Raw genomic sequence first — 12,531 nt, 5'->3', positions numbered from 1 at the left:
AGTAATAAAAAGATAATTTTTTATGTATTTATGCTTACAAAAATGGAAAATGAAAATCAAGCATTTCCGCAGGAAATTTTTTATTTTCCTGAGTTTGTAACCGCTTCAAAAAAGCAAAAATATATTTATTTTTTATATAACTGATTTCAGCTATTCTAAAGTCTATTAAATTTCCTCAGAAAATGGATACAGTTTATTTCCGCAGGAAAATTTTTATTTTCCTCAATTCGTGAATGCTTCTAAAAGGCAAAAATATATTTATTCTTTATATAACTGATTTCAACTATTCATTTACCTGTGATTTTGTAAAAATATTATTAGATTTATTATTAGATTGGTTAGCATTTTTTAGCAAAAACTTTTAAATGATTTTTTTTTGGTTCAAAAGTAATAAAAGATAATTTTTATGTATTTATGCTTACAAAATGGAAATGAAAATCAAGCATTTCCACAGGAATCTTTTTATTTTCCTGAGTTTGTAAACGCTTCTAAAAGGCAAAAATATATTTATTTTTTATATAACTGATTTCAGCTATTCTAAAGTCTATTAAATTTCCTCAGAAAATGGATACAGTTTATTTCCGCAGGAAAATTTTTATTTTCCTCAATTCGTGAATGCTTCTAAAAGGCAAAAATATATTTATTTTTTATATAACTGATTTCAACTATTCTTTTACCTGTGATTTTGTAAAAATATTATTAGATTTATTATTAGATTGGTTAGCATTTTAGACACTTTTAAATGATTTTTTTTTGGTTCAAAACTAATAAAAAGATAATTTTTTATGTATTTATGCTTACAAAAATGGAAAATCAAAATCAAGCATTTCCGCAGGAAATTTTTTATTTTCCTGAGTTTGTAAACGCTTCTAAAAGTCAAAAATATATTTATTTTTTATATAACTGATTTCAGCTATTCTAAAGTCAAATAAATTTCCTTAGAAAATGAAAACAGCTTATTTCCGCAGGAAAATTTTTGAGTTTATATGTTCAGAAAAATATTAAAAAAACGCAAAATGTATTTTTTATAGCAGATTTCAGTTATTCTAAAGTGTGAAATTTAGAAATTACGCATTTCCGCAGGAAAATTTGTGCTTTCCGTGGTTCACAGTAGCTTTTAAAGACAAATTTGTTTTTCTAATAACTGATCTCAGCTAAACGAAAGTTGACCCCGAGTATTTACTTGATACGTTTTGACTGAACAGCCAAAAACGTTAGGTGTCGACTGACCTTTAACTTTAATAGTTAATTTTTCTTTTTATATAGATATTCCAAAAACAGGACGATGACCTTATTTTTTTTAACGGAGACTGCTTTATACATATTAATCTATTGTTTATCAAGTATACTAATAAATAAAAGACAATTAAATGGTTATGCAAGAATTAAAATACATATTGCGGAGACATTATTAAGGAGACTGTGATGAAAAACGAGCGTTATAGAAACCATAAATTATTTGCTATTGTATTGGGAAATACATGATGCCAATTTCCTAATATCATGGTTTGAAAAAACCCATCTTAGGTTTGCTGTTCATCTAGGTCTCTTAATTCCTTGTGTACCATGCTGTCATTTTTGTGGTCCATCTGTTATCCGTTCTTCTTGCAAGGTGTACACCAGAGAATAGGTACATTAAAGAAATGCTAATTTCATGTTAAAAAATGGAAACAGACGCCACCTGGTGTCGCCTGGCAGTACTAGCTAAATTTAGGGGAATTGGAGGGGCGGGGCTTAAAAGAGGGGAAATTTAAAAAAAAAAATTATAAGTATCACTGACTTACTGTTTAAAGTTAATAAACATATTTTTTATTACTTTAATATAATTTAATGTATTAAAAAATATGTCTATTAACTTTACACAGCAAATCAATGATATTATTAAAGATAGTAAATAAATTACACATTAGTAAACAATATCATTTATTTTTTAGAGCTGCGATTTATATTATAATAATATTGAAATATATATATTTTTTTAACAGTGAAAAAGAATATCCCGGAACCTGAAAAAGAAAGATGATCAATTAATGACTTACATTAGTTCAAAATACATTTTGCAAATAACTAGTGAATTGGAAAGATAAACATACTATTAAAAAGACATTTTAGTAGTATGTTATCATCTATTTACTGATAATACATTACATAAGTATATAATAGGTAAATAATCATGATAACACACTAATATGAGAAAAAATATATGGTAATTTAAATTCCTTTAATGATCTAATGAAACACTATCTAGCCTCAATGCATGCCATTCCAAAGGCAAAAAAAAACTGTTATACCAAATAAATATAAGCTGAATAAAACATAAACCAAGCCAACGTGCATAAACAACCAAAAAATGCATCAAAAATACTTTTATCAGATCATACCCTTGGATATATTATGTATTTTATATATCGCACATCCCGTTCAAAAGTTTACTAACTCAAAATAGAGAATATAGAGAACATTGTCAGGAGAAGTAAAAAGAAAATTTAAGTTAAGGCAATATGCTCCTTTTTGCATATTAACGGCCAAATAATATAATGTTGATTTAATAAAATTTTACTGGCATCCTTCTGAGGTTTAAATCAGATTAAAAGGACATTGTTTTTTTAATAATTGTTTGTTTTGTAAACATTTTTTGAAGACAATACAGTTTTGAACGGGCTGTGCGATATAAACAAGGATCTTACTATTATTTGAGGTTAGAAAGTATTTAAATAATATAAAACATAATCAAAATAATTTTTCATCATAAATTATAGAGGTATTTACGTGTTTTGATGTTATTATCAGGAAATAATACGTTTAGTTAAACAGGTACGCTGCCAGGCAAGTTCTATCGGCGGGTCTTTGCAAAAGTTGAAATCTAAAAATACAAAAATACGTTTACATCTTAGTTGTATTTACGAATAAAGTATTTGTGTGTAATTTCTGACTTACCAGTTAACTGAATAATCGCATTAAATACATCCAAATGGTAATTTAATATTGTAAAAAGCAAAATTGTTTTAAATCACTTGTTAGGACAGCCCGGCCAGCTTTGTTGACAAAATGGCCGCGGTATCATGATTTAAGCAATGTGAGTGACAAAGAAAGCCAATGCCTGGCAGATGTTGCTTTCTTTGTCGTTGGTCCTGGCACGTTTAAATTTGACTGTTGCCTGTTTTCCCATACAAGTGACACCCCCGTGGTGTACACTTTTTGAGCCACCTTATAGAAGTTAAAACATTTTCCTGAAATACATCGTCGTACATCGTAGTAGAACCATTGTAGAATGTTTAGGAGGGGAGTTAATCGCCGCGACCTTATAGATCTATTGTGTGTCCCCTTTCTTGAGTTATAACGAGTTGTAACTCATCATACAGTCTCAGGGCTTTAGCAAAAGCCAGTATCTGAGACGGCTCCACAGAGGCCAGCTCTCCATCCTCGACACCAGACGTACCAAAGTTCATTTCACGAAAGGTCGTCGTCTCGGCGCGCTCAGTGATAAGGTGTTCTGGTGTTTCCCCATTTTCCCCACAGAATCTGCATTCGCCGTTGTGTCTCAGCTTCAGCCTACTGAGGTGTTCGTTGAGGAAACAGTGTCCTGTTAGAAACCCTGTGACAATCCGAAGATTGTTTTTACTTAAATCAAGGAAAACCTTTGATTTTTCTCGGTCGTAAGTTCCGAGGAACTTTTTCTCGAGTGTCTTAGACCGTTGGAGGACACCCATTCCAAGTTACGGATGGAGTCTTCCAGATTCTTCAGTTCCGCTTTCAGTTGGTTCCCGTTTGGAAAACAGAACAGTTCTGCTCCAGTTAGTGGAGTGTTCGCTCCTTTTCTAGCTAGATCATTTGCTTTTTCATTGCCTTCTATCCCTGGGTGAGCAGGCACCCAGAGTAGGAGGACTTTATTTTCTTTGCCTAATTTGTTGAGCTCCTCTAGGCATTCTCTGACCAACTTCGAATTGATGGTTACTGAGTTGATCGCGTTAAGTGCTGCTTGACTATCGGATAGGATGGCAATTTCCTGTTTTCGATAGTTCCTATCTAAGATAAATTGTACGCATCTTTCGATATCGTAAATTTCTGCCTGAAGGATACTGGGGTAGGTGCCCACTGGTTCGGAGTACTTAGTTTTCGGCCCAAATGCTCCTATCCCTGTCCCTGCTTTGGTTTTGGAAGCATCAGTATACCACGTGATGGTCTTTTATATGCTGAGTAAGCGTTTCTTTCTTCTCAATCCTTTATATTACTCAATACTACAGTGAGGTGTTTCTCAAAATTGTAAATTCTTGATATGTCATCCACTGGGAGTTGAAGAAGTGGAATTTTCTTTTTGAGGGTGTTCCAAGCCCCTGACCTAAAAATTCTCCCAATTCTGTTTCCGTCAATGACCATTCTAATCATTGTCGCATTGGCTAACTACCGACGACAATATGCGATGGTGTTAGGTCTAGAATGACCTCCATTGCTGCTGTTGGACATGTTCTCATGGCACCTGTGATGCAGATACATGCCAGTCTCTGTACTTTGCACAAGTTTTGCCTTGCTCCACGTCTTTGTGGCTTTGCTGGTAAATCGTCGTACATACTTTAGGTTTGCTTTTTTTGCTTGGTTTTTGCTTGTATACTTTATTCTAGGAGCTACAGATTCCCGACGCACTATTGCCGGACCCTGTATATGCTAATCTTTTTATTTTACGTGGTTTTAATTTTTCTACGAAGTGAATAAAAAAAGACCCAGGAAAGTATAAAAATAATTATTTTATAATTTTTAAATCGTATATTACAATTGTCTTAAATTATAGTGCTTAGGGTATCTAACAATAATTAAATTTTAGTCTTATCATTCATTATATGTTTATAATTATATAAATAATCAGTTATACAGCTGGTTTCCGCTCAGATCATATATTATTAGTGTAATAAAGTATTATGGTATAGCGGATGTAAATAAAATATAAATCCTTTATGTTTGAGTTATATTTAGATACTCAAATTTATAACTCTTCATCTTTTTATCATCAAGTAGTGTGTACATAATACTTTCTTACTTTAAGAACAATCTCTGGATTATCACGGGGTTAACAGGACACTGTCTCCTCAACGAACATCTCAGTAGATTGAAGTTAAGAGTCTTGCTATTACCCTTGTTTATATATTCTCTATTACGCTGTACTGTTCGGGTCGCTCTCAGGGGTCGGGTAAAGCGGGTGTGTGGCCGAAGGAAATATATATTATATTTCAGAAATCTGCCTAAGTGCACGGCCACAGAGAAAGCGTTTTTTGCGTTTTTAGCGTGAAGCGTCTTTTGCGTCTAAAACAAAATAACAGGATTATATAGGAGTGGCCCCACCAAAAGCGTCTAGCGTTCGGCGTGTCTCGCAAAAAACGCAAATGAAAACAAATCAATTTGTTTTCTGTAGCGTCTTTAGCGTTTTCTATGAGACCCCGTCGCGTCATAGGTGGACGTAATATTTAATAATACACTAAAAATAAATTAAATACATAGTATGCATTTTTTTTTCATTTAAGGATATTATCTAAAAATAATCATGATAACACACTAATATGAGAAAAAAATATATGGTAATTAAATTCCTTTAATGATCTAATGAAACACTATCTAGCCTCAATGCATTCCAAAGGCAAAAAAAACTGTTATACCAAATAAATATAAGCTGAATAAAACATAAACCAAGCCAACGTGCATAAACAACCAAAAAATGCATCAAAAAATACTTTTATCAGATCATACTCTTGGATATATGATATATTATGTATTTTATATATCGCACATCCCGTTCAAAAGTTTACTAACTCAAAATAGAGAATATAGAGAACATTGTCAGGAGAAGTAAAATAAAATTTAAGTTAAGGCAATATGCTCCTTTTTGCATATTGATGGGCAAATAATATAATGTTGATTTAATAAAATTTTACTGGCATACTTCTGAGGTATAAATCAGATTAAAAAGGACATTGTTTTTGTAATAATTGTTTGTTTTGTAAACATTTTTTGAAGACAATACAGTTTTGAACGGGCTGTGCGATATAAACAAGGATCTTACTATTATTTGAGGTTAGAAAGTATTTAAATAATATAAAACATAATCAAAATCATTTTTCATCATAAATTATAGAGGTACTTACGTGTTTTGATGTTATTATCAGGAAATAATACGTTTAGTTAAACAGGTACGCTGCCAGGCAAGTTCTATCGGCGGGTCTTTGCAAGAGTTGAAATCTAAAAATACAAAAATTATCACGGGGTTAACAGGACACTGTCTCCTCAACGAACATCTCAGTAGATTGAAGTTAAGAGTCTTGCTATTACCCTTGTTTATATATTCTCTATTACGCTGTACTGTTCGGGTCGCTCTCAGGGGTCGGGTAAAGCGGGTGTGTGGCCGAAGGAAATATATATTATATTTCAGAAATCTGCTAAAGCACGGCCACAGAGAAAGCGTTTTTGCGTTTTAGCGTGAAGCGTCTTTTGCGTCTAAAACAAAATAACAGGATTATATAGGAGTGGCCCCACCAAAAGCGTCTAGCGTTCGGCGTGTCTCGCAAAAAACGCAAATGAAAACAAATCAATTTGTTTTCTGTAGCGTCTTTAGCGTTTTCTATGAGACCCCGTCGCGTCATAGGTGGACGTAATATTTAATAATACACTAAAAATAAATTAAATACATAGTATGCATTTTTTTTTCATTTAAGGATATTATCTAAAAATATTTTTATGATAACATCTACTGTTTAGGAAGATTCTATTAAATTCAAAAATTTGAAGGAAATGTTTGAAATGTTGAAAAAGTAATAAATTAGAGGAATATTTTCTTACGCGTAAAAAATAGTTTTTATGCGTAAAAGTGTTTTTTTCTGCGTAAAAAAGGTTTTTTAACAAAACAAATAGTTTTTGACGCGTAAAAAATAGTTTTTTACGTGTAACAAATAGTTTTTTACACGTAATTTTTTTTTCGTGTAAAAAGTTTTTTACCAGAAACAATAAGCTTTTGACGCGTAAAAATTAGTTTTTTACGTGTAACAAATAGTTTTTCTACACGTAATTTTTTTTTTGTGTAAAAAAGTTTTTAGCAGAAACAATAAGTTTTTGACGCGTAAAAATTAGTTTTTTACGTGTTACAAGTAGTTTTTTACATGTAAAAAATTTTTTTTTTGCCTAAAAAAGGTTTTTACCAGAAAAAAAAATGTTTTACCAGAAACAATAAGTTTTTGACACGTAAAAAAATAGTTTTTTAATAATAAAATATAGATTTTTACGCTTAACAAATAGTTCTATACGCGTAAAAAATAGTTTTTTTACGTATAACAAATAGTATTTTACACGTATTTTTTTTTCCTGTAAAAAAGTTTTTTTTACCAGAAACAATAAGTTTTTGACGCGTAAAAATTAGTTTTTTACGTGTAACAAATAGTTTTTCTACACGTAATTTTTTTTTGTGTAAAAATTTTTTAGCAGAAACAATAAGTTTTTGACGCGTAAAAATTAGTTTTTTACGTGTAACAAGTAGTTTTTTACACGTAAAATTTTTTTTTTGCCTAAAAAAGGGCTTTTACCAGAAAAAAAAATGTTTTTTTACCAGAAACAATAAGTTTTTGACACGTAAAAAAATAGTTTTTTACGTGTAACATATAGATTTTTACACTTAACAAATAGTTCTATACGCGTAAAAAATAGTTTTTTACGTGTACCAAATAGTATTTTACACGTAATTTTTTTTTCCTGTAAAAAAGTTTTTTTTTACCAGAAACAATAAGTTTTTGAGGCGTAAAAATTAGTTTTTTACGCCTTTATAGGAACTTTTTTTACTATTTTTAGGAGTACTATCATAGTTTAAGGAAAAGAGTAGTTGCACTGTCGCAAATATTTTCTGCCAGTTTTTGCAAGCTGTCGAATATCGGCAGCTTGCAAAGCGTTTCATTTGAATTCCGTCCGTCGAGCTGCGAGGTTCGAGCGTTGCGTCCCAGCACAGAAATGGATTTGGACCAAACCAAAATTGGAACAAACCAAAAAATGAGTGCCTTACTGTGTGCTGCTATTAATTGTAGTAATAATTCAAAAAATTGTTCTTTGAGTTTTTTTAGATTTTCATCGGATGTAAATCGGCAAGCTGATAGTAATTATCAATAAACATTTAATTATATTTTTTTATTTTAGAAGCTGAGATATTATGTAATTAATTAAATGTTATTATTTTTTTTTAGCATGTGGGCAAATCTTAGAAATAGTTTTTTAGATATACAGGTTGTCTCAAATATGCGCATGCAAATATTCTTTGGTCAGGGGATTTGCCATAAAATTTTCATTCCGATAATAATTTACGAGATAATTTATATAGATTGGTTTTTGAAACAATTTTAGAGTAAATATTTTGTACATCTAAAGTCTCCGCAAATTATTTTTTAAATGAAAGAATTTTATAATAGCGTAATCTATTATAAATTTAGTGGACTGTATTTTTTTATGTTTTTTTTTATTTTATTTATTTTTTATTATAAGTGGTAAATATTATATTTACCACTTATATATACTACTTATATAAAAATATTATAGACAAAATATTGAGTTTATATTTGAGGGAAGAAAAGTGCCACACCTAGCTTTAAACCACCGTAAATATACAGGGTGACCCATTATTGCGAGGAAGTCCAATATCGTCGTTCTTGTCGAAGATGTGAAAAAAGTTTTATTCATATATTTCAAGGTTTATAAAGGGTCGTATCCTAAAATATTTGTTATATACAGGGTGTCACAAAAAGTTATGGTAAAGTTAATTTTATTTTTTTTTTAATTATTTTACATCATTCTATATACATTATTCTATATAGGGTATTTTTATGGCGATGGCGTCACTAAAATCGGAATATTTAAAATGGTATATCTCAATTTTTTTAAATGCAACATTCTGTATATTATTTTTCGGTCAGATGCAGAATTAAAAGTGAGACATTTTTATTTAAAGTGTTTCTCTAAATTTTTAAGGGGTTTTGCAGATATTCGCAGTATTATATTACATATAGCTCTTTCAACAGTAAATTTTTATCAAAGCCACCTAATATGATCTTTGTCTGATATTTTATCGTTGAAAATCCCATATGTAATGAAATACAGAAAATATTTGCAAAACTAGTAAAAATAGAACACTTTAAATACAGAAAATGTTCACTTTTTAATCTACATCTGAAAAAAAAAATAATATACTAGATGTTTCATTTAAAAAAATGAATCTAACATTTAAATATTACGATTTTGATGACGCCATAAAAAATACTCTGTATACCGAAAGTAAATTTTCTACACGAATTTATTCTGGTATCCTTCATATTTAAGAAAACATAGCTAAGTATTAATAAAGTTATGTTCACTCTAGTTTTTTGCCACTTTTCATATATAATGTTTTTAACCAAAGTTTTAGTAAATAAGAAATAGAATGGCAACACCGCAGTGTGCTTTAAATAGAATCCAGTTATCTACAGAAAATTAAACTTGTTTTAAATCAAAAAAAAATTGTAGAAAATCTCCGAAATAGATAATAATATAAAAATATGTCATTATACAGGGTGTTTCAAAACAAATGCGAAACACTTCAGGGGGTGATTCCTTGTTCAAAATAAAGGGTAGTTTGCTTCATAAACGTTGGGTCAAAAGTCAACCATTAGGGAGATATCGCGGTACAAAGATGGCGGAAAAATAATGTTTTTATTTTTTATCTTGAAAACGAAAGAGATAGACTAATAAAATTTTATGGAAGCATTACTGTTATGAAAACACACTTTCTGATAATTTTTTCACTTTTTTTAAAATGAGTGGAAGGGGGTTGAAATAAACTACCCCTATCATTCTTGTTAACGAAATTTAAAGAAAAATCTTATCAAACACATGCAAACATTAATTTGGATAGTTTAGTTTGTTTAGATACTTTTTATCTCTTGTATTTTTGATAAAAACTCACCGATTTGAAATTAAAAATAAAATGTAAAGCATTACATGCCAGGACAAAAACATTTTCTGATAAAGAATCTAGTGGGCTGCTGTAATTTTTTTTAGGAAAACATCTAGTCGGCCGCTGTTACTTTTTAGGATGTTCCTAATATTATTTTATTTGACATTACTTTACTGCAATACGTTATTATCTAGATGATTATTATTATCGTTATTATCACTAGATTCTTAATCTAAAAATGTTTTTTGTCCTGACATGGAATGCTTTACATTTTATTTTTTAATTTCAAATCGGTGAGTTTTATCAAAGAAACACAAGAGATAAAAAAGTTTTTAAACAAACTAAACTATCCAAATTAAAGCATTTGCATGTGTTTTATAAAATTTTTCTTTAAATTTCGTTAACAAGAATTATAGGGGTAGTTTATTTCAACCCCTTCCACTCATTTTAAAAAATTGAAAAAATTACCAGAAAGCGTGTTTTCATAACAGTAATGCTTCCATAAAATTTCATTAGTCTATCTCTTTTCGTTTTCAAGATAAAAAATAAAAACATTATTTTTCCGCCATCTTTGTACCGCGATATCTCCCTAATGGTTGACTTTTGACCCAACGTTTATAAAGCAAACTACCCTTTATTTTGAACAAGGAATCACCCCCTAAAGTTTTTCGCATTTGTTTTGAAACACCCTGTATATGTATATTTTCCGCATTTCTTCCCATCAGAAGATTTTCAGATACAGAAGAATTGTTACCTACACGAAATGTGAAAACATTCTGTTTTCAAGCAAGTTTTTACTCGATGATCAATTTTTTTATTTTATTTTATTGGGAACTCTATTTTTCTAAATACATATCTGTGAAACTACGGCGAGTGCCACGACTATACTTTGCCTAGTTAATAGACCAGAACTATACAGCTACGTCAGTGGTCACGGGAGGCGAGAACAAGGTTGCAGAAAAAGAACAAAGGATTTGACAAGGAGTAAATCTTCTAGTTTCCTTATACTATGGTACTAACACCCCCCAATTATTTTACACCATTTTAATGACACCCTGTATATCACTGTAATCACAAAACTTCAATCTATTTCCGAATTGTATAGGCATTTTAAATTATGTATTTATTTTCGAGAAAATTTAATCCAAACATAAGGAATATCTTGTTGATGTTTGATCTTCAAATCTTAAAAATAAATAAGTTGTCTAAAAATGTGCTACAATACGGATACATTTATCTTTAATTTCCTTCTTCATTTGTGTAAAAATACCTAGCCAGTTTTATATAAGATTGAATTTAAGAAACAACAGATTCTGTGGGGAAAATGGGGGAACACCAAGACACTTCTTGACAGCTATTCATGCCATAAACTTTGGTACGACTGATATGGCAGATGAAGAACTAACCTCTGTAAAACCGTCTCAGATACTGTCTTTTTCAAAGCCCCCTGAGACTGCATGATGAGTTATAACCATAGGTTATAACTCAATAAAGGTTTACACAACAAGAAATAAAGAATAGTTTTGGTCTATTACTTTTTATTAAAGTTTATATAACATTTACACGATTATCGTTTCTTAAATAGACACCAAAAGTAAATACACTGTTAGATGTACAATACAATAAATACACGTATAGGTGTTAAATTCTTTTTACCACAATTTGCATTTGGTTGAAGGGTTCATTGGACTGTCCAATGGACAGCTGAAAGCTTCAGCAAAGTCCTCCATGTTAGATACAACTCCATTAACACGGATCTTTGCTCTTGGATGACAACTGCTGCTAGTATCGCAAGTTTGTTTCAGTAGATTCAGGTATTCTAATGATTCGTTGTTACACCACATCTAAGAAATTAAGAAAAATGAAGAAATATTATAATTCTAGAGAATATAAAGTTGAAAGTTTCTCGATCAGTTTTAAAACCAAAAACTCTTTTGTACGTTTTTTTTCTGTCTTTTTTTAATTTGTCTTGACTTACCGTTCCAAACCCAATAAAAAACATCTGATCCGTAGTAAACTGCTCTGATTTGAACTGAGTTTCTGAGTTCTTCGTTTTGGCCAGTTTCTTTTTGAGTGCCTTCAAGGCTGTTCTTGTACCTCCATTGTCTGCAAGATTTTCATTCAAACTGTTACTGCTGTCCATCTAAATCAACCAAAAAAAAAAGAAATTTTACGAAAACATTTTTTGAAGAAAAACTTGGAATTATACAGGGTATTCGCCTCGGTTGATTATACGAAAACAGAAAGATGTAGAAACAAATTATTTTATGAGTATATGTGGGGAGACAATATGCATACTAAAGTTAAATTTTTTCTTATGGAACACCCGGTATTTGATTTCATTTTTGAATTCTTGGAGATAAATCTATTGTCGATTTTGAAAATAGCTACTAACTGTCAGTAACAAATTGCCATGGCGACACAAGCCATCTTGATTGCCATTTTATTGAAAAATCGCTTTTTATTCATAATTTGAGCCAGATAGGTATAGAAAGAAGTTTTTATGTAAAATATATATTGAAAATAGACCAGCAATTTTTGATACTCCTGTATACATTTAAGTAGATACCACATCACAACCCATA

The 12,531-nt window shown here is 30.5% G+C and overlaps 1 protein-coding gene across 1 annotated transcript; it reads right to left on the bottom strand.

Moving 5' to 3' along the window:
* Positions 1 to 11,467: 11,467 nt before the first annotated feature.
* Positions 11,468 to 12,093, bottom strand: LOC115884454 (neprilysin-1-like). The gene is made up of 2 exons (XM_030903077.1): positions 11,925 to 12,093; positions 11,468 to 11,790 (listed from the first exon to the last, which is right to left on the bottom strand). Exons 1-2 carry the CDS (start codon positions 12,087 to 12,089, stop codon positions 11,599 to 11,601), a joined length of 357 nt encoding a protein of 118 aa, XP_030758937.1. The 5' UTR covers positions 12,090 to 12,093; the 3' UTR covers positions 11,468 to 11,598.
* Positions 12,094 to 12,531: the final 438 nt, after the last annotated feature.

The sequence above is a fragment of the Sitophilus oryzae genome, unplaced genomic scaffold, assembly GCF_002938485.1.
Source record: "Sitophilus oryzae breed Bouriz unplaced genomic scaffold, Soryzae_2.0 scaffold_1002_pilon_pilon, whole genome shotgun sequence".
Classification (NCBI taxonomy): Eukaryota; Metazoa; Arthropoda; class Insecta; order Coleoptera; family Curculionidae; genus Sitophilus; species Sitophilus oryzae.
This window is presented reverse-complemented; position numbering and strand designations above follow the sequence as displayed.

Bases quoted from the DNA above. Each gene is read 5' to 3' on its own strand.
- LOC115884454 (XM_030903077.1), bottom strand. From the start codon at position 12,089: ATGGACAGCAGTAACAGTTTGAATGAAAATCTTGCAGACAATGGAGGT. The intron at 11,791-11,924 runs GTAAGTCAAGAC...TTAATTTCTTAG, and splicing joins TTTTTATTGGGTTTGGAACG to ATGTGGTGTAACAACGAATC.